Source organism: Pantherophis guttatus, chromosome 16, assembly GCF_059756535.1.
Source record: "Pantherophis guttatus breed Tessera chromosome 16, ASM5975653v1, whole genome shotgun sequence".
Taxonomy (NCBI): domain Eukaryota; kingdom Metazoa; phylum Chordata; class Lepidosauria; order Squamata; family Colubridae; genus Pantherophis; species Pantherophis guttatus.
Genome location: NC_142078.1, coordinates 8,725,034 through 8,743,745, shown reverse-complemented (window position 1 = coordinate 8,743,745; position 18,712 = coordinate 8,725,034). Strand labels below are relative to the sequence as shown.

Genomic DNA, 18,712 nt, shown 5'->3' with positions numbered 1-18,712 from the left:
AGGGAGAAGGAGAGAGAGAGGGTGGGTTTGGGAAAGAAAGAGAGGGGGAGAGAGGGAGGGAGGGGGAAGGAGGGAGAGGGGGGAGAGAGGGAGAAGGAGAGGGTGGGAGGGGGGAAGGGAAAGAGGGGAAAAGGGAGGGAGGAGAGGGAGAGGGAGAAGAAGAGGGAGGGAGGAGAAAGGGAGAGGGAGAGAGAGGGAGAGAGAAGAAGAGAGGGAATGAGAGAGAGGGTGGGTTGGGGAAAGAGAAAGAGGGGGAGAGAGGGAGGGGTGGGAGAAAGAGAGGGAAAGGGAGGGAGGGAGAAGGAGAGAGAGAGAGAGAGGGAGGGGAAGGGAGTGAGTGAGGGAGAAGGAGAAAGAGGGAGCGGGAGAGGGAAGGAGCGGGACAAGAAGAGGGAGAGGGAGAGAGAGAGAGAGAGAGAGAGAATAAATGAAATGAATCGGAGCATCTCACGCGCGCGCCGGACTCTTTGAGTGGCTGTTGCTGGTTCAGGGGGAGCCAACGGGGGGCCGCGAAAGAGAGGCGGTTAAATTTCATTTTATTTTGAGAAGGGTGGGTGAAGAGGGGGAAAAAAAAAAGAAAAAGAAAAAAAGAAATCGCGAAGCCGGAGGGGTGTGTTTGTGTGTGTGTGTGTGTGTGTGTGCGTGCGTGCGGGTGGGAGAAAGACGCTCGGCTGTGGTGGTGGGGGGGGAGGCAAGAGAGAGAGAGAGAAAAAAAAAAGAGGGAGAGAGAGAGAGAGAGAGAGAGAGAGAGAGAGAAGGCAAGGGAGAAGGGTTATAAAAAGCGCGAGTCGCCAACAAGGGCGAAGGAGAGGAGAGGAGAGGAGAGGAGCCGGGGAGAGAAGTCCCGAGAGCGAGCAAAAGAAACCCAAAAAGAAAAAGAAGAAGAAGAAAAAGAAGAAGAAGGGGAGAGAGAGAGAGAGAAAAAAAAAAGAAAGAAAAGAAAAGAAAAAAGCCGCGAGGAGGAGCTCGCAAACTGGCAGCCCGCGCGAGCGCTCGCCAAGGCAGCCGCGGGCGAAAGCACGCGCGGCGATGCGGCGCTGGGCTCTCCTGCTCCTGCCTCTCGCGGTCGTGTGCGCGGCGGCGGCGGCGGCGGCAGCCCACGCCACCGGCGGCCACGGGAGCCCCGGCGGGGGCGCCGAATGCGGGCTGGAGGAGCGCTCCCGGCGGGCGAGGCGAGCCACCCGGCGCCAACAGCACCACCAGCAGCGGCACCAAGCGCTCTTCTGGCGTTACCCCGCGCCGGGCACCTGCGCCACACGGTTAGCCCGGGGTAGGCGCTCTTCTTCCATTTCGGCGGCCGGAGCTTTGGAAGCGCCCCGGGTCCCCCGGCGGAGGAGGCGAGCTCAGGACGAAGCCCAGGGACCAAACGAGGGTCGCCGGCCCCTGACCCCACCGAGCAGGGCGTTTTATTTCCGAGGCCAGGGCGAGCAGCTGCGCTTGAAGGCGGAGCTGGAGATACCCCGGGATGCTTTCACCGTCCAGGCTTGGTTGCGGCCCGAAGGGGGCCAGAAGGCGCCGGCTGTGATCGCAGGTAAGAAAGGGGAAAGGAAAGAGGGGTGGCCCCGTTTGGCGCTGGCCGAAGTTTGGAGGGCGCACGGTTGGGGAATGACAGGGGAAGCGCGCGGGCGAGGGGGGGGGGGTCCTTTTGGCGCTGGATGAAGTTTGGCGGGCGCACGGTTGGGGATGACAAGGAAGGCGTGTTTGTGTGTGAGAGAGAGACACAGAGAAAGAGGGAGAGAGAGAGGGAAGGAGGGAGGGAGAAAGAGAGAGACAGAGAGAGGGAGGGAGGGAGAGAGACAGAGGGAGAGAGGGAGAGACACAGAGAGAGAGACAGAGAGAGGGAGGGAGGGAGAAAGACAGAGGGAGAGAGGGAGAGAGAGGGAGGGAGGGAGAAAGAGAGAGACACAGAGAGAGACAGAGAGAGGGAGAAAGAGAGACACAGAGAGAAAGGGAGAGAGAGGGAGGGAGGGAGACACAGAAAGAGACAGAGAGAGGGAGGGAGGGAGAAAGACAGAGGGAGGGAGGGAGAGAGAAAGAGAGACAGAGAGAGAAAGGGAGAGAGAGGGAAGGGGGAGAGAGAGAGGAAGAGAGGGAGGGAGAGAGGGAGAGAGAAAGAGAGAGGGAGAAAGAGGGAGGGAGGGAGAGAAAGAGGGAGGGAGGGAGGGAGAGAGACTGAGGGGGAGAGAGAGAGAGAGAAAGGGAAGGAGGGAGGGAGAGAGAGATTTGGCACTGCCCGAAGTTTGGCGGGCGCAAGGTTGGGGATGACAGAGCGAGGCGTGCGACGGGGGGGGGGGTGCGAGGGGCTGTGTCCTTTCGGCGCTGCTCCAATTTGGCGGGCGCACGGTTGGGGATGGCAGCTGCGCCCGGGCGCTTCTCTCGGTTTGGGGACGGTGGCTCCTTGGCGGCCGCCGAAGAGACGCGCGCGGGGCGGTGGGTGGGGTGGTCCCGAGCGGGGTCTCGGCGTGGGAAGGGGACGCGGGTGGCATTGCCAGGGAGCGGCGGCGGCGACAATAACAACAACAACAACACAGCCACGTGGTGTTGTGTCTCGACGTACACACGCCCTGGCTTGTCTGGTTATTTTTTTGTGAATGAGTCGGAGAGACCCCCGCGAACGTCTCTCCGCCCGTTTTCCCACCACGCGGGGAGTGGATTTGCCGAGCCGATGCGTCTGGCTCTGGGCTCCCTTTCCTTTAGTTGGCCGTTTACACCTCCGATGCTCCTCGCCTTTGCGACTCCGGGGAGTTAGCAGCTTTGAATCTGCAGCCCGGAGGAAGGAGCGAGGCTAGGAATATCTATCTATCTATCTATCTATCTATCTATCTATCTATCTATCTATCTATCTATCTATCTATCTATCTATCTATCTATCTATCTCCCAACCGGGAAGGGATGGAGAGGGAAGGAAGGAAGGAAGGAAGGAAGGAAGGGGAGGAAAAGAAACGCAGGGAGCCCCTTTCGCCTCCTTGCCCGGGACCCCGTAGCGGCAGCTGGGGGATTTCCGTCGCCCATCCTTGGGGACACCCCCCCTTTCCCCCGTTTCCAAGGACACCGATTGGCCTCGGGGGCACGTCTGCATGCGCCCAACGGGAGTCAGCGCCGGGGAACCGCGGGAGCTTGGCTCCTGCATCCAATGACGCACAAGATCGCGCGCGCCTCTTTCCTGGGCGGGGAGAGGAGAGGGAAAAATTAAAAAATTAAAATAAAATAAAATAAACCCTCAACCCTCATTTTTCACCCCTTATTGGCGTCAAGTTAAGTTTGGGAGAGCCTCCCTCCCCTCCCCGTGAATTCCTAAACTAGCCCTAGTTCAATGAAATCATAATCCGCTGGTTCCTAGGTTTTTTTCAGGCAGGCAGCAAGCATCCTGCTGCCCATTGGGAGACTAAGGAGACTAGTGTGATTTCACTGAACTAGGGCTGCATAAAAATCTTGGTTTAGGTAGGAGGAACCCGGCTAAAGAGAAATACACATAAAGCCCTACGAAAAGAAAAAAACAAATACTGTACCTTTACAGGGAGGATACATGAGATGAGGGTGTGGCTAACTGATGAGGAGTAAGAAGTCCGAAATAGATCTATCTTAGTCTCCCAATGAGCAGCAGGGTGCTTGCTGGCTGCCTGAAAAAAGCCTAGAAACTAATGGATTGGGATTTCACTGAACTAGGGCTGCATAAAAATCTTGGTTTACGTAGGAAGAACCTGGCTAAAGAGAAATACACATAAAGCCCTACGAAAAGAAAAGAAAAAACAAATACTGTACCTTTACAAGGAGGATACATGAGATGAGGGTGTGGCTAACTGATGAGGACTAATAAGTCCAAAATAGATCTATCTTAGTCTCCTTAGTCTCCCAATGGGCAGCAGGGTGCTTGCTGGATGCCTGAAAAAAGCCTAGAAACTAGAGGATTGTGATTTCATTGAACTAAAAATCTTGGTTTACGTAGGAGGAACCTGGCTAAAGAGAAATACACATAAAGGCTGATGAAGGAGGGGTGGGGAGGGGAGGGTGATGGGGGGAGGGAGAGGGGATGGAGGGACCTTCGAGATTTGGCTTGGGGTGCCTCCACCCCCCCACACACACACCCCGGTTCCCCCTTGCGAGGTTCAAGCGATCCGCAGAAACCTTTCGCTACCAGCCCTGCCGTGTGGCTTGCTTTCCTCTGGATGTGTGAGTGTGGCTTTTTGTCAAAACAGCTTGACAATTGTGGTTAACCTTCGCAAGGGGAACTTTTAATGGTGTTCCGGAGTCGATCCGCGGGTTGCGCGCATGGCGGCTGGGGGCAGGTAGCTGTCAGTCACAGTACCAGAGATGGAAGGGACCTTGGAGGTCATCTAGTCCAACCCCCTGCTCGCGCAGGAGACCTGTACCAGGGTTTCGAACCGCCGAACTCCCGACCTTTCTGATCGACAAGCTCAGCGTCTTAGCCACTGAGCCACCTAGTCAGGCTAATCAATCTAGTCAGAGCCCCCCCCCTTCCCCACACCAAGAAAACCTCGCTTGGCATCCTAACCTCAAATCAACCAAGTCATTACGGAGGGGGGAGGTTTACGATCCCCCCCCCCACCAATCGTGGCTTCTGTTGTCAGCATTAGTTTTCCTCTGCCCCCTCCCCACTTCCCGCCTTCATACGCCTTCCCGTTCCTTTCCTGCTGTCTCTTAAACGGGCTGGGGATGATGGGTGCTGGGCTCCACCTCCGGAGAACACCTTTTTTGAGGGATAAGACACAGCCTGGCTCTTAGTGCTGGGGCAGCGATTTAAGCATAAACATATGCAGACAGGTTTTTTTTTTAAGCATTTTTGAAATTCCTTCCAATTTAGCGACTGTAAAGTCTCTTGCTGCCAGGCGAAAGCGCTTGTTTCCTTCCACCAACCTCCTTCTCTTTATTTGGGTGGTTGAAGAAGGGAAGGCTGGGGAGTTGCCAAATAAATAAAAAGTGGGGGGAGAGGGGATTGAAGGATTGGCTGACCCTGCCACCCACCCACCTCCCTTCCAGGGAAGGCTTGCCTGGGTGTGCTAAGCATCGCAATTGAAGGGCTGCCCTGAATTGGACCAGTTGGAAGAATGGGGTTGAATCCTGAAGCTGGCCAGAGTTCTTGGAGTCTCCTTTGATATCAGTAAAAGGAGAATATTTGTAGCTCAGGGTTGAAACCAGAGGTCCTTGGTGATCTCTGAGCTTTGTGGTTTTCTTGCAGGCTTTCCATGAGTCAGTAGCATCATCAGTGCTAAGAGGGAGTTGGGTTTACGGGGGGGGGGAGGAGGAGGAGGAGGAGGAGGAGGAGGAGGAGGAGGAGGAGGAGGAGGAGGACAACTGTGGAGTCCTTGATGCTCTCCGAGCATGGGGTTTTCTTGCAGATGTTTCAGGACCCAAAATTGGTAGCATCATCAGTGCTAGAAGGGAGTTGGGTTTACGGGGGGGGGGGGAGGAGGAGGAGGAGGAGGAGGAGGAGGAGGAGGAGGAGGAGGACGATGACTATGGGGTCCTTGATGGTCTCCGAGATTGGGGTTTTCTTGCAGATGTTTCAGGACCCAAAATTGGTAGCATCATCAGTGCTAAGAGGGAATTGGGTTTACAGGGGTAGAAGAGGAGGAGGAGGAGGAGGAGGAGGAGGAGGAGGAGGAGGAGGAGGAGGAGGAGGAGGAGGAGGAGGAGGACAACTGTGGAGTCCTTGATGCTCTCCGAGCTTGGGGTTTTCTTGCAGATGTTTCAGGACCCAAAATTGGTAGCATCATCAGTGCTAAGAGGGAGTTGGGTTTACAGGGGTAGAAGAGGAGGAGGAGGAGGAGGAGGAGGAGGAGGAGGAGGAGGAGGAGGAGGAGGAGGAGGAGGAGGAGGAGAACAACTGTGGAATCCTTGATGGTCTCTGAGCTTGGGGTTTTCTTGCAGATGTTTCAGGACCCAAAATTGGTAGCATCATCAGTGCTAAGAGGGAGTTGGGTTTACAGGGGGGGGGGAGGAGGAGGAGGAGGAGGAGGAGGAGGAGGAGGAGGAGGACAACTGTGGAGTCCTTGATGCTCTCCGAGCTTGGGGTTTTCTTGCAGATGTTTCAGGACCCAAAATTGGTAGCATCATCAGTGCTAAGAGGGAGTTGGGTTTACAGGGGGGGGGAGGAGGAGGAGGAGGAGGAGGAGGAGGAGGAGGAGAACTATGGGATCCTTGGTGCCCTCTGAGCTTGGGGGTTTTCTTGCAGAGAAGTTTCATGACCCAAACTAGGTAGCATCATCAGTGCCAGTCCTAGTTGGTTACACAGTTTCGGTCATGAAACTTGCCTGCAAGAAAAACCACTAAGCTCAGAGAGCACCAGGGACCCCTCTCCTTTGATATCCCTACACCAACCCCGCAGAGCTGGGTCTTCAAGATGGGATGGTTCTGCTTCTGACAATTAGTTGGGCAAAGTCTCCTAGCTTCCTTCTCTTGCTCCAGAGACCCACTGTAATTAAGAGGCGCTCCTTTGAAGAAGCTTGGGTTCAAATTCGGCAAGGCCACTGAACAAGTTGGTCCTTGCCAAACTCAACCCTCCTCCTGTCCCATCCATCCATCCATCCATCCATCCATCCGTCTGTCCATGCAGTGCTTCTTTTAAAAGACTCCCATGCTCTTCCTGGCTATTTGAAGGATAGTTAGAAAACTGGTGACAGACACAGAGATTTCTGAAATGCTCCATAGATCAGGAATGGCTTTATTCTTTTGGTGTTATTAGGAACGTTTTATTTGTTGGCTGGGTTGGTTGGTTGGTTGGTTGGCTTGCATCCCTCCTATTCTTCCACCTATTTTTCAACATCACCTTGTAACGTGTGCTGGGGAGGAGAGAGAGGGGGAGGGGAGAGAGAGGAGGAGGAGGAGGAGGAGGAGGAGGAAGAGGAAGAGGAGACTGGTTCAAGGTCATTACCTCCAGGCCCCTTATCACACCATACTTGCATTGAGAGGGGGATGATGGGAGTAGTGGTCACCAGCTGCATTTTTTTTCCTGCGGGAGGGGTTTGCTGCTTTGAAGTGACAAATGAGCAAAAATATAGTCACAATAGAAGCTGTTTTCCCCTCTTCCTTTCCTTGCCCCGCTCCCACCCTTCCATTAATTAATTAATATCAACCCCAGGCGAGTCTTGGCTAGCCAACAAATACTGTGGAGTCTAACTGCTAGAGCCTAGGAATTAATTAAATTAATTAATTAATATTTATTGACTACCCAACCCCAGGCGAGTCTAGTCGCTAAAGTCTAAGAGTAATTAATTAATTAATTGATATTTCTTGGCCAACCAACAAATCCAGTGGAGTCTAGCTGCTAGAGACTAGGAATAATTAATTAATCAATTAATATTTATTGGCCACCCAACCCCAGTGGAGTCTAGTCACTACAGTCTAAGAATAATTACTTAGTTAATGAATATTTGTTGGCCAACCAACAAATCCAGTGGAGTCCCGTTGCTAGAACCTAGGAATAATTAATTAATTAATTATAATCAATTAATTAATATTTTTTGGGCCGCCCAACTCCAGTGGAGCCCAGTTGCTAAAGCCTAAGAATAATTACTTAATTAATGAATATTTGTTGGCCAACCAACAAATCCAGTGGAGTCCCATTGCTAGAATCTAGGAATAATTTGATTGATTGATTGATTGATTGATTAATATTTTTGGGCCGCCCAATTCCAGTGGAGCCCAGTTGCTAAAGCCTAAGAATAATTACTTAATTAATGAATATTTGTTGGCTAACCAACAAATCCAGTGGAGTCCCGTTGCTAGAACCTAGGAATAATTAATTAATTATAATCAATTAATTAATATTTTTTGGGCCGCCCAACTCCAGTGGAGCCCAATTGCTAAAGCCTAAGAATAATTACGTAATTAATGAATATTTGTTGGCCAGCTAACAAATCCAGTGGAGTCCCGCTGCTAGAATCTAGGAATAATTTGATTGATTGATTGATTAATATTTTTGGGCCACCCAACTCCAGTGGAGCCCAGTTGCCAAAGCCTAAGAATAATTACTTAATTAATGAATATTTGTTGTCTAACCAACAAATCCAGTAGAGTCCAGTTGCTGGAGCCTGGAAATAATCAATCAATCAATCAATCAATCAATCAATATACATTGGCCACCCATCCCCAATGGGCTCTTTTGTTGCTAGAGCCTAGGATTGCTTTGCATCTCCTCACCTCTGCTGCAAGAGACATCCCACAACCAGGCTGGCTTGCTGGGTGAGTCTTTATCTCAATGCCCTAGACTTGACCTAAAAGAAGAACTGTCTCCCCTCACCCAGTGGTGGGAAGCAGCAAAACAACAACCTCAAAAAAGGGGGCTCCCCTTTTTTTCTCTTGGGGGGCAGAGAGTCCTGCTTTATACACCACTTCCCACTCTCCATGCTTTTGGAGAACCAACAGAGTCAAGGTCCCCTCCTGATCCCCAGGCAACACTGACCGAGTTGGGGGTCGTCGTCCCACCCCCAGCATACTCTTCTCCCACCCTCTGGCTTAGATGGGTCCCTGGGCTGTGCCTCCTGCTTGGTTCCTGGCTTTTCCTTGTCCCCCCCATCCCACCCCTACCCCTCCGTTGAAAGTTGAGAGGCGTTGAAGGTCTCTTTGCTCTCCCTGTTCCTCGCAGGGCGGGAGAAAAATTGAGGCCGAGCCAGGTTTGGCTGGATGTAGAAACGTTTGGGCTTCTGCCAAGGAGCGAGTCTAGCCTTCGCCAAGGGGGAGGCTCTCTCCCCCACTCCCTTCTCATCCAGATCCACGGTGGGCCCGCCAATCCAGAATCCGCTGCCTTTGCTAAGAGGTTCCCGAGCAGGCAGGTTGCTCGGAGAGGGTGGCAGAGTAGATCCTAAATTAGGAGCTACTTGGGGGCGAACCCAGAGAGAGAGAGAGAGAGAGAGAGAGAGAGAGAGAGAGAGAGAGAGAGAGAGAGAGAGAGAGAGAGAGAGATCCAAGACCGAGCAGCTGGTCTCCTTTGGCAAAGTGGCTTCCTTGATTCCTTGTAAAACTGCTTCCAATTAGAGACACTTTTTATCAGACCTTTCCATCGTCTGACTCAGGGTGACCAAGTTGCTTTCTGTTCCTGCGACTTGAGATATGACAAGCCGGCTTTTAAAAAGTAGTAAAGAGAGAGACAGAGAGACAGAGAGACAGAGAGAGAGAGAGAGAGAGAGAGAGAGAGAGAGGGAGAGAGGGAGAGAGGGAGAGAGAAAGAGACTCTGAGTCGGATGCAGTGGTCAATTTCAAATCAATCCCCATACCTTTCTTTCCCCAGCTGGTGGAGCAAAATTGTGGGCCATCCTTTCCACAAAGTGCGTGGAACAGGGGTGAAATCTAAAATTTTTTACTACTGGTTCTGTGGGCATGGCTTGGTGGCGGTAGGGGAAATGTGACTAGGTGGGCGTGGCCAATTTTTTTTTTTTTACTTTTAAAACCATTTTTTCTACAACCTCAAAGAGGTTGTAAAAAATGTTTTCAAAAGGCTCTGATGATCCCAGCTGAGTTCCCTGATGGCAGAAAAAAAGCCTCTGCCGATCAGGGAACTCAGCAAGGATCGTCAGAACATTTAAAAGAAAAAAAACCTCTTGTTTTCTTTTAAATGCTCTAACGATCCCAGCTGAGTTCCCTGATCGGCAGAAAAAAGCCTCTGCCGATCAGGGAACTCAGCTGGGATCGTCAGAGCATTTAAAAGAAAAAAAGGGGTTTTTTTCTTTTAAATGCCTTTGACGAGCTGCATGATCATCAGAGGCTTTTTTTTTTAACTTTTAAAAGCATTTTTTTTTTTGCAAAGAGGTTGTAGAAAAAATGCTTTTAAAAGTAAAAAAAAAAAAAAAGCTTCTGATGATTGTGCGGCTCAGCTGGGCATGGGGGTGGGTGGGGATTTTAGCTACCAGTTCTCCGAACCACCCGCCTCCATCGCTACCGGATCGGGCGATCCGGTCCGAACCGGGAGCATTTCACCCCTGGAGTCGAATCTCTGAATCCTTCAGAGGTTCCCAGGATCCAGCCTCAAAGTCGGGGCCATTCTTGGAAGCATCTTTCAAGGAAGGAAAGCTGAATGAAACAAAACAGATTGGGGAAGGTTTGCCTCGCTTCCAGGTGACAGCGAATCAAAGAAGAAAAAAAAAAATCCCGCTCCCTCTACTCGAAACTTTCACGAGCTTGCTCTCCTGCTCCTCTGAAATGGAAATGTCCTGACATCACCGTCAGCTGCAGCGCCCGTGGTGTGTGGGTGTGGATGTACAGCCTGCTTTTCTTTTCTTTCTTTTTTTTCCAAACAGTTAATTTTACAATACTATTAAACGAGGGCCTCTAACTTGCTCTGGGTCATCCTTGTCTCTGAGAGTAGGTGGCCTTTGGTGCGAGGGGCTGCCAATTTTCACACGGCCTCCTCTCCCGGCGCAGTTATTTTGCAACTTCGTGACTTTGGGGAATATCAGCTGCTGTCTGTAGCAAAGCCGAGGAGCAGCGGGCGAATACGGGTGTGTGTTTGGGTGGAAGCCTGAATGAATTAAGTTGCTGCAGCAGCTGAGGTCAAACTTTGTCCCCCCTACCCCCAAGGTTCAGGTTCAGTGCTTGGGTCCCTACAATATTTGGAACTACATGAGCTAAGTAGCAATAGCCCTTAGGCTTATATATATATCGCTTCAGAGTGCTTTTACGGCCCTCTCTAAGCAGTTTACAGAGTCAGCCTCTTGTCCCCAACAATCTGGGTCCTCATTTTACTCACCTCGGAAGGATGGAAGGCTGAGTCAACCTTGAGCTGTGGTAGGAAGGAAGGAAGGAAGGAAGGAAGGAAGGAAGGAAGGAAGGAGAAAAGGGAGGGAGAGAAAGAAGAAAAGTAGGGTAGGAAGCAAGCAAGCAAGCAACAGAAGTAGCATTTAGACTTATATTCTGCTTCACAGTGCGTTACAGCCCTCTCTAAGCGGTTTACAGGGTCAGCCTATCGCCCCCAACCATCTGGGTCCTCATTTTATCCACCTCGGAAGGATGGAAGGCTGAGTCAACCTTGAGCCGGTCAGAATCGAATTGCAGGCAGTGAACAGTGAGTTAGCCTGCAATACTGCATTCTAACCACCGTGCCACCAGGGCTCAAGAACCAGCGTTGGGGTTCACATCACAAGCTAGACATGACTAGTGTTAATCTTGGTTAGGGCTAAAGGCTGCCTCCTCCTCCTCGTCTTAATCCGTGGTTTGAACGAAGGCTTTCCTTGCTGAATTAGGGTTCAAGGCATCTTGAAAGCCAAGAGAATGGACTAATTTATTTATTTATTTATTATTTACACTAATTCACTAGCCAAATTTGCTGCTAGCTCTTGTCTAGCGATGAGATGCTACATGCTAGCTGATGAGATCTGTTTCTAGCTGCTCTCTAGAAAATCCAACAGCAGCTTCTTCTCAGGCATGTTTGGGTATTCCAAAAACCTCTTCGTTTTGGGAAAGTTAAGCAGATGAAGGTTTTTCAATCCTTGGGGATATCCTTAGGATCTTCATCCTTAAATGTAGCCCACTTCTAAAGGCAACTTCTGACCTGATTAAACCCAGCAGAATAACGGAATTGGAATGGATCTTGGGAGTCTTCTAGTCCAATCTCTTCCTCAAACAGGAGACCCTATCATTCCGGATAAATAGCTGTCCAGCCTTTTCTTGAAGACCTCCAATGATGGAGCACCCACAGCTTCTGGAGGCAAGCTGTTCCACTCATTGATTGTTCTCACTGTCAGGAAATTTCTCCTTAAGTCTAAGTGGGTTCTCTCCTTGATTAGTTTCCATCCAGTCTTTCTCTCCTTTTAGGGGCTTAGTTCCTCTTCACTTTTTGCCATTAGAGTGGTATCATCTGCATATCTGAGGTTGTTGATATTTCTCCCAGCAATCTTAATTCCAACTTTTGATTCATCTAGCCCCGCCTTTCTCATGATGTGCTCTGCATATAAGTTAAATAGGCGGGGCGGCAGTACACAGCCTTGCCGGACTCTTTTCCTAATTCTGAACCAATCAGAGGTTCAGAATAGAATAGAATAGAATTCTTTATTGGCCAAGTGTGATTGGACACACAAGGAATCGGTCTTTGGTGCATAGGCTCTTGGTGTACATAAAAGACAAGATACATTCGTCAAGAATCATAAGGTACAACACTTAATGATAGTCCTAGGGAACAAATAAGCAATCAAATCATACTAGGAAACAATATCAATATAAATCGTAAGGATAGGATAGGATAGGATAGGATGGGATGGGATGGGATGGGATGGGATGGGATGGGATGGGATGGAATGGAATGGAATGGAATTCTTTATTGGCCAAGTGTGATTGGACACATAAGGAATTTGTCTTTGGTGCATACGCTCTCAGTGTACATAAAAGACAAGATACATTCGTCAAGAATCATAAGGTACAACACTTAATGATAGTCATAGGGAAACAGTCAATATAAATCTTAAGGATACCAGCAACAAAGTTACAGTCATACAGTCATAAGTGGGAAGAGATGAGTGATAGGAACGATGAGAAGTTTAATACAGGGATGTGTTCTACTTACCTTTTCTACCGGTTCACAACAGGAAGCTTTTGCACATGCGCAGATCACCTATGACGACATCCGGGGCGGTGGGTGGAGCCTCTCGACGGTTTTACTACCGGTTCTTGCGAACCGGTCTGAACCGGGGGGGGGCAACCCACCACTGGATTAATAGTAACAGTAATGCAGACTTAGTAACTAGTTCGACAGCGTTGAGGGAATTATTTGTTTAGCAGAGTGATGGCAGAATGATAACAGATAACGCTGGTGTTTCCAAAGCAGAAGGAAATGTTAGCAAACATCTCCTCCTTTCATTATGCAAACATCTGCCTGCGAAGGACCCTGATAACCTCCCACCGGCCAATACGCTCTCACAGAGAGGGCCTCCTCAGGATGCCGTCGGTCAAGCAATGTCAGCTGGCGGCCCCCAGGGAGAGAGCCTTCTCTGTGGGGGCACCCGCCCTGTGGAATGAGCTACCCCCTGGAATACGATTGATCCCTGACCTCCGGACCTTCCGTAAGGCCCTGAAGACTTATTTATCCCAGCAAGCCGGCCTAGCCTAAATGGTTTTTTAATGGGATTTTTAAATTTTACAGACTTGGGGTTTTAAATTGGGAGGCCGATAGATTTAATCTCTTTTAATTATCTTAACTTTTGTATTGTATGTATTTTAATTTTGGCTGTTCACCGCCCTGAGTCCCTTTTGGGAGAAGGGCGGTATACAAATTAAATTAAAATAAATAAATAAAATAAGTAAATAAATAAGGATGATGGAGAGCTGGGACAAAAAAAAACAACAACCCTTTGCTAGTGCTGTGCAGGATCTTCCTTTCCCTCCCTCCCCCTCCCTCCCTCCCTCCCCTTGGCATGCAATCCCCAAACGACAAAGGTGCGGGGAGCTTCTTGCATTGTAGGTGTGTTTGTTGGTTTCGTAGCAGAACGATGGGACAGGGCCGGAAGGTCTACAAGAGTGGACAGCAAGGCCAGAATAATTTGTGACCTTGCTGTGATATCGAAGCTTCAAAGCCCTCCCTGCGAAATTTGAAAGAGCGCGATAACAGAAGCCGAATGGTGTGTCTGTTTTTTTTGGGTTGTTGTTTGTTTCTGAGACCAAAGAAACTTTGGGGAAACCAAGAGAGAGAGAGAGAAAGATTGCAACGTGCTGGGATGATGGGCAGCTAGCCTTAATCTTAAAAAAACCCCGTGAAATGATAACGCTTTCCTTCCCCCACTTTCGGCCAGTTAGAGCTGTTATCCTGTTTTTCTGATGCAAACACCTGAATCGTTGACTTTGCTTCCCTTGTTTGCTGTTGACTTACCTTATCGTCCTCTTCTGGGTCCCTTCTCTTTTCTATCTTTCTGTCCTTGATGCCGTTGTTTTTTTTTTTTTCGCTCTCCCCCGCGATATCTTGCGAAAGTTGTCCTCTGTTTGCCGTAAGCTTGACAAAGCAAAGAGAAGGCGTCTGATAACTTTGATTTTTTTCCCATCCTTCCTTTGTGCCTTGAGACCGAGCTGTTTGCAGAGAGGAGGCAAGGTATACTGAGATCACCCCCTGCCCCTACACACACAAACAAACACACACACACACACACACACAGTCACAAGTGGCGGGATCATACACCTCGGCCCTAAAGCCTTCAGAGTGGTAAGATGAATGGCCGTGAAAACAGGACCAGATTCGGCCCATTCTGAAGCGCGTGATGTTATCAGGAATGTGGCTTCTGCTCGTTGCTGAGGCTTTCTTCCAAAGTTTATATACCACCTGTCGCAGGCCTATAACAGAGCTGGAAGGGACCTCGTAGGTCATCCAGTCCAACCCCCTGCTCAAGCCGGAGACCCTGTACGATTTCTGAGAGATGGCAGTCCAGTCTCTTCTTGAAAGCCTCCAGGGATGAAGCTCCCGCAACTTCCGAAGGCAACTTCTGTTCCATCGGTTGATTTGCTCTCACCGTCAGGAAATTCCTCCTTATTTCTAGGCTGAATCAATCAAGAAGAATAGAACTGGAAGGGACCTTGTAGGTCATCTAGTCCAACCCCTTTGCCTAAGCAGGAGATTCTATACCTTTTCTGACAGATTTCAGCCCAGTTTCTTCTTGGAAGCTTCCAGTGATGAAGCTCCCACAACTTCTGAAGGCAACATCTGTTCCATGGGTTGTTTGTTCTCACTGTCAGGAAATTTCTCCTTATTTCCAGGTTGAATCTCTCCTTGATCAGTTTCCATCCATTGTTCCTAGCCTGTCCTTCATGTGGGTTGGAGAATAGCTTGAACACCCCCTCCTCTCTGTGGCAGCCCCTCAAGTATTGCAAGACTGCTATCATGTCTCCCCTGGTCCTTCTCTTCACTACACTAGCCATGCCCAGTTCATGCAACCGTTCATCGTATATTTTAGCCTCCAGTCCCCTAATCATCTTGAATATCTAATATTCTTTAGCAGTAAAAAGGAACCGAATTGCATAACCCAATCAATAGGCCATTCATTCATAATAAATGCAACCAATAGGCCTCCACGTTCCGTTGCTGAGAGCCGTAAACATATTTTTAGTGCAGTACTAAAAATGCAACTATAATTAAACAGAGTTATTGTTTCAGTGCCATTGTGGTCTGAATGCTTTTGAAATGTAGGCAGGATAAATACAGCAGAAATAGTCATATATGGAGTGGGTTGTTTCTTGTATTTATTTGGTGGGACGCTGTGATTCTCTCTCCCCACCCCACACTTTCCCTATGGTATACTCTGGGCTGTAAAAGTAATCTTTCATTGTGCCTTTCAAACAGTTTATAGCAGGGGTCGCCAAGAGTGGTGCGGTGGTCTAGAGGTGGAGCTCTCGCCTCACAATCAGGAGGCTGTGAGTTCGATCCCAGGTAGAGGCAGATATTTCTCTCTCTGGGCACAACAAGAGTACATCTGCTGAACAAAACTCCTCATTGGTGACAGGAAGAGCATCCGGCCAGTAAACACTCTGCTAGCTCCATTCACAAGGGATTATGGCAGGGGTGAAATGCTCCCGGTTCGGATCAGATCACCCAATCTGGTAGCGATGGAGGCCGGTGGCTCGGAGAACTGGTAGCAAAAATCCCTGCCCCCCCCCCCACACCCATGCCCAGCTGAGCCACACAATCATCAGAGGCTTTATTCATTCATTCATTCATTCATTCATTCATTCATTTATTTATTTATTTATTTATTTATTTATTTATTTATTTATTTATTTATTTATTAAATTTGTATACCGCCCTTCTCCTGCTGGACGGTGCACAGTCAAAAATAAAAAACATTCCAATACAAAATTTAAATTTTTTTTTTGAAAGAATTACACAACTTTGGCCCAAAATTTAAAACATCCCAACTAAAACCCATAGACAATTAAAAATCTAACATCTCAAAACATCTTTACTTTTAAAAGCATTTTTTCGGGCGGAAGAGGTTGTAGAAAAGTAAAAAAAAAAAAAAAAAAAGCCTCTGATGATCACGAGGCTCAGCTGGCATCGTCAAAGACTGCGCTCATCAGAGCCTTTGAAGAGGTTGTAGAAAAAATGGTTTTAAAAGTAAAAAAAAAAAAAAAAAAAGCCTCTGATGATCACACAGCTCAGCTGGCATCGTCAAAGACTGGGATCACGCCCACCCAGTCACATTAACCCCCACCACCACCACCCACCACACCCACAGAACCGGTAAGTAACCAATTTTGCATTTCCCCACTGCCTCAAATGCTGCGTTGTTTTTTTTGGGGAGGGGAGCGCGTTCTGCGCAGCATCCTATAACGTCCCCTGCAGCCCCCCCCGCCCCCCAACCTCTGCTTTCCATTATCCTTGGCGTTGGAAGGATGGGTGGGGGGGGGGTCCAAGGCGAGCTGCGTTTCCGAGCAGAAAAGAAGGGAGCGGAAAGAAAACCGTGTGAGATTTACAACTGTTGCTGGGGGGCGGGGGAGAAACCGAGCCATCCTGGGCGGGGGAGACCCTTTGTAAACGGAGTGGGAGGGTGGAGGATGAGGGGGCGAGACCCTTTGCGATGTTGTGGACCGATTATTGAAACCGAGCGTGTTGCAAGCCGTTTCTGCCGAGGATTTCGCTGGCTTGCTGGCTTACGTCCAGCTTGCAACTTCTTTCTTGCATCCTCACCGGCCTTAACAAAACAGGTTGTGTTAAAAAAGAAAAAAAAAAATCAGGTTGTGCACACGTTTCTCTGGGGTTGCTGGCCACGTTTGAAGCCCCTCTTGGCTTCGGCATGAAAAGGGGGATTGAAGCCAGGCTTAGCTGGCTCGCCTGTTTTCAATTGCAGGGCGGAGAGGTGGTCTCCATAAACCTGGCTCATAAACAGCCCCCCCCCCTCCATCCTCCGAGTTGAAAAAAGGGAAAGAGGTAAGTTTTGGAGGGGATTTTGGAGCCCCTGGGATATTTTGCTTGCTGGGTGAAAAGCAGGGGGTCCTGCAGGGTTTCAGGCATCTTTCTGCTTATAGGGATCTCTTTGAAAGACAGCTGTGCCCACCCACCCCCTACCCACAGAAGCATCTCTCTGGTGGGAATCTGGTCACTCTCTGACTGCCACCCATGTGGAGAATGAATTTTCTAAGGATGTGCAGGATCTTTCTTTAAAAAAAATGCTTCTACCCTTAACCCAGTTGTGAATATAGGCCCTCTTTTTCTTTTCTTTTCTTTCTTTCTTTCTTTCTTTCTTTCTTTCTTTCTTTCTTTCTTTCTTTCTTCTTCCCTCCCTCCTATCTTTTCCTCCTTCCTTCCTTCCTTCCTTCCTTCTTCCCTCCCTCCCATCTTTTCCTCCCATCTTTTCCTCCTCCCTCTCCCTCCCTCCTTCCCTCCCTTCCTTCTTTCCTTCCTTCCTTTCTTCTTCCCTCCCTCCCATCTTTTCCTCCTCCCTTCCTTCTTCCCTCCCACCCATCTTTTCCTTCCTTCCTTCCTTCCTTCCTTCCTTCCTTCCTTCTTCCCTTCCTTCCTTCTTCCCTCCCTCCCATCTTTTCCTTCTTCCTCCCTCCCTCCCTTCCTTCGTTCCCTTCCTGATTTTCTTCTCATGTGAGTTTTCAGACACGGCCTTTTCAAAATTACATCTCCCCAGTTTCTTGAATCAATTGGCCATTGCTCCAAATATCACCTTTTCCTTCTTGATTTTTCCCCCCTGCAAGATTGGTTTATTTATTTTTTTATTCAATTTATATTGATCTTCTGGATATAAATGTCCCCTATTAACTGAAGTTCTTCCAGTCTCTTTTCTGCCATCTCTCTCTCTCTCTCCCTCTCTCTCCCTCTCTCTCTCTCTCTCTCTCTCTCTCTCCCTCCCTCTCTCTCTCCCTCTCCCTCTCCCTCTCTCTCTCTCTCTCTCTCCCTCTCTCCCCCTCTCTCTCTCTCTCTCTCCCTCTCCCTCTCCCTCCCTCTCTCTCTCTCTCCCTCCCTCCCTCCCTCTCTCTCTCTCTGTAATATGGTTTAAAAGGCAGGTGACAATGGCATGCAGATGATATTGGAAGACTGCTCTCATGTCTTCTAATATTTGAGAGGCTGACATGGAGAAGAGGGGGATCAACCTCTTCTCCAAAGCACCTGAGGGCAAGACAAGAAGCAGCAGCTGGAAACTAACCAAGGAGAGAAGCAACCTAGAAGGAAGAAGAAACTTCCCAACAATTAATCAGTGGAATCACTTGCCTTCAGAAGTTGTGGGAGATTTGTCAGAAGAGATAGGACAACCATTTGTCTGAAAGGGTATGGGGGGTTGGACTAGAAGACCTCCAAGGTCCCTTCCAACTTTGTTCAGCTGTAGCACAATCATGTATAGATTTGCAAGGGGGAGGATCCTTTTTAACCATTTGGATAAGGCTGAGAAAATGAAAAGCAAACAGCCGACTCTCCAACAATTTACGCAGAGCGTTCAACCTCTTTCAATCTTCACGATAGTTGGTTCTTGAGAGGTCTGGTTTCCATGGGTTGAAACGCTCCACGGATTCTGCGATTGGACTTGTGAAATGTTTACCAACATCCCAACATCTCCTGAGATTGAAAAGGCCCATAATTCTTCAGAACAACTAAATCAGGGATAAGTTAAACTGGCGCGTTCTAGACTTTTCATCCGTCTCAGCCAGGACAGCTATTGGCAAATAACTGTGGGAATTGTAGGCTAAAATATTTGGAGGCCGCAAGATTGCCAATGCACAACGAACAAGATGGGAAAACTCATGGATGTTGACAAAGATGAAAGTTTTCTTCATTTTCATCTCC

At 49.1% G+C, this 18,712-nt stretch overlaps 1 protein-coding gene across 1 annotated transcript in view; it reads left to right on the top strand.

Moving 5' to 3' along the window:
• The first annotated feature begins 707 nt into the window (after positions 1–707).
• PAPPA (pappalysin 1) overlaps positions 708–18,712 on the top strand; it is a 160,151-nt gene continuing 142,146 nt past the window's right edge. Inside the window, exon 1 of the mRNA XM_087880010.1 lies at positions 708–1,531. Within this exon, the coding sequence (XP_087736136.1) occupies positions 1,030–1,531 (502 nt within the window). The 5' untranslated portion in view covers positions 708–1,029. The remainder of the gene's footprint in view (positions 1,532–18,712) is intronic.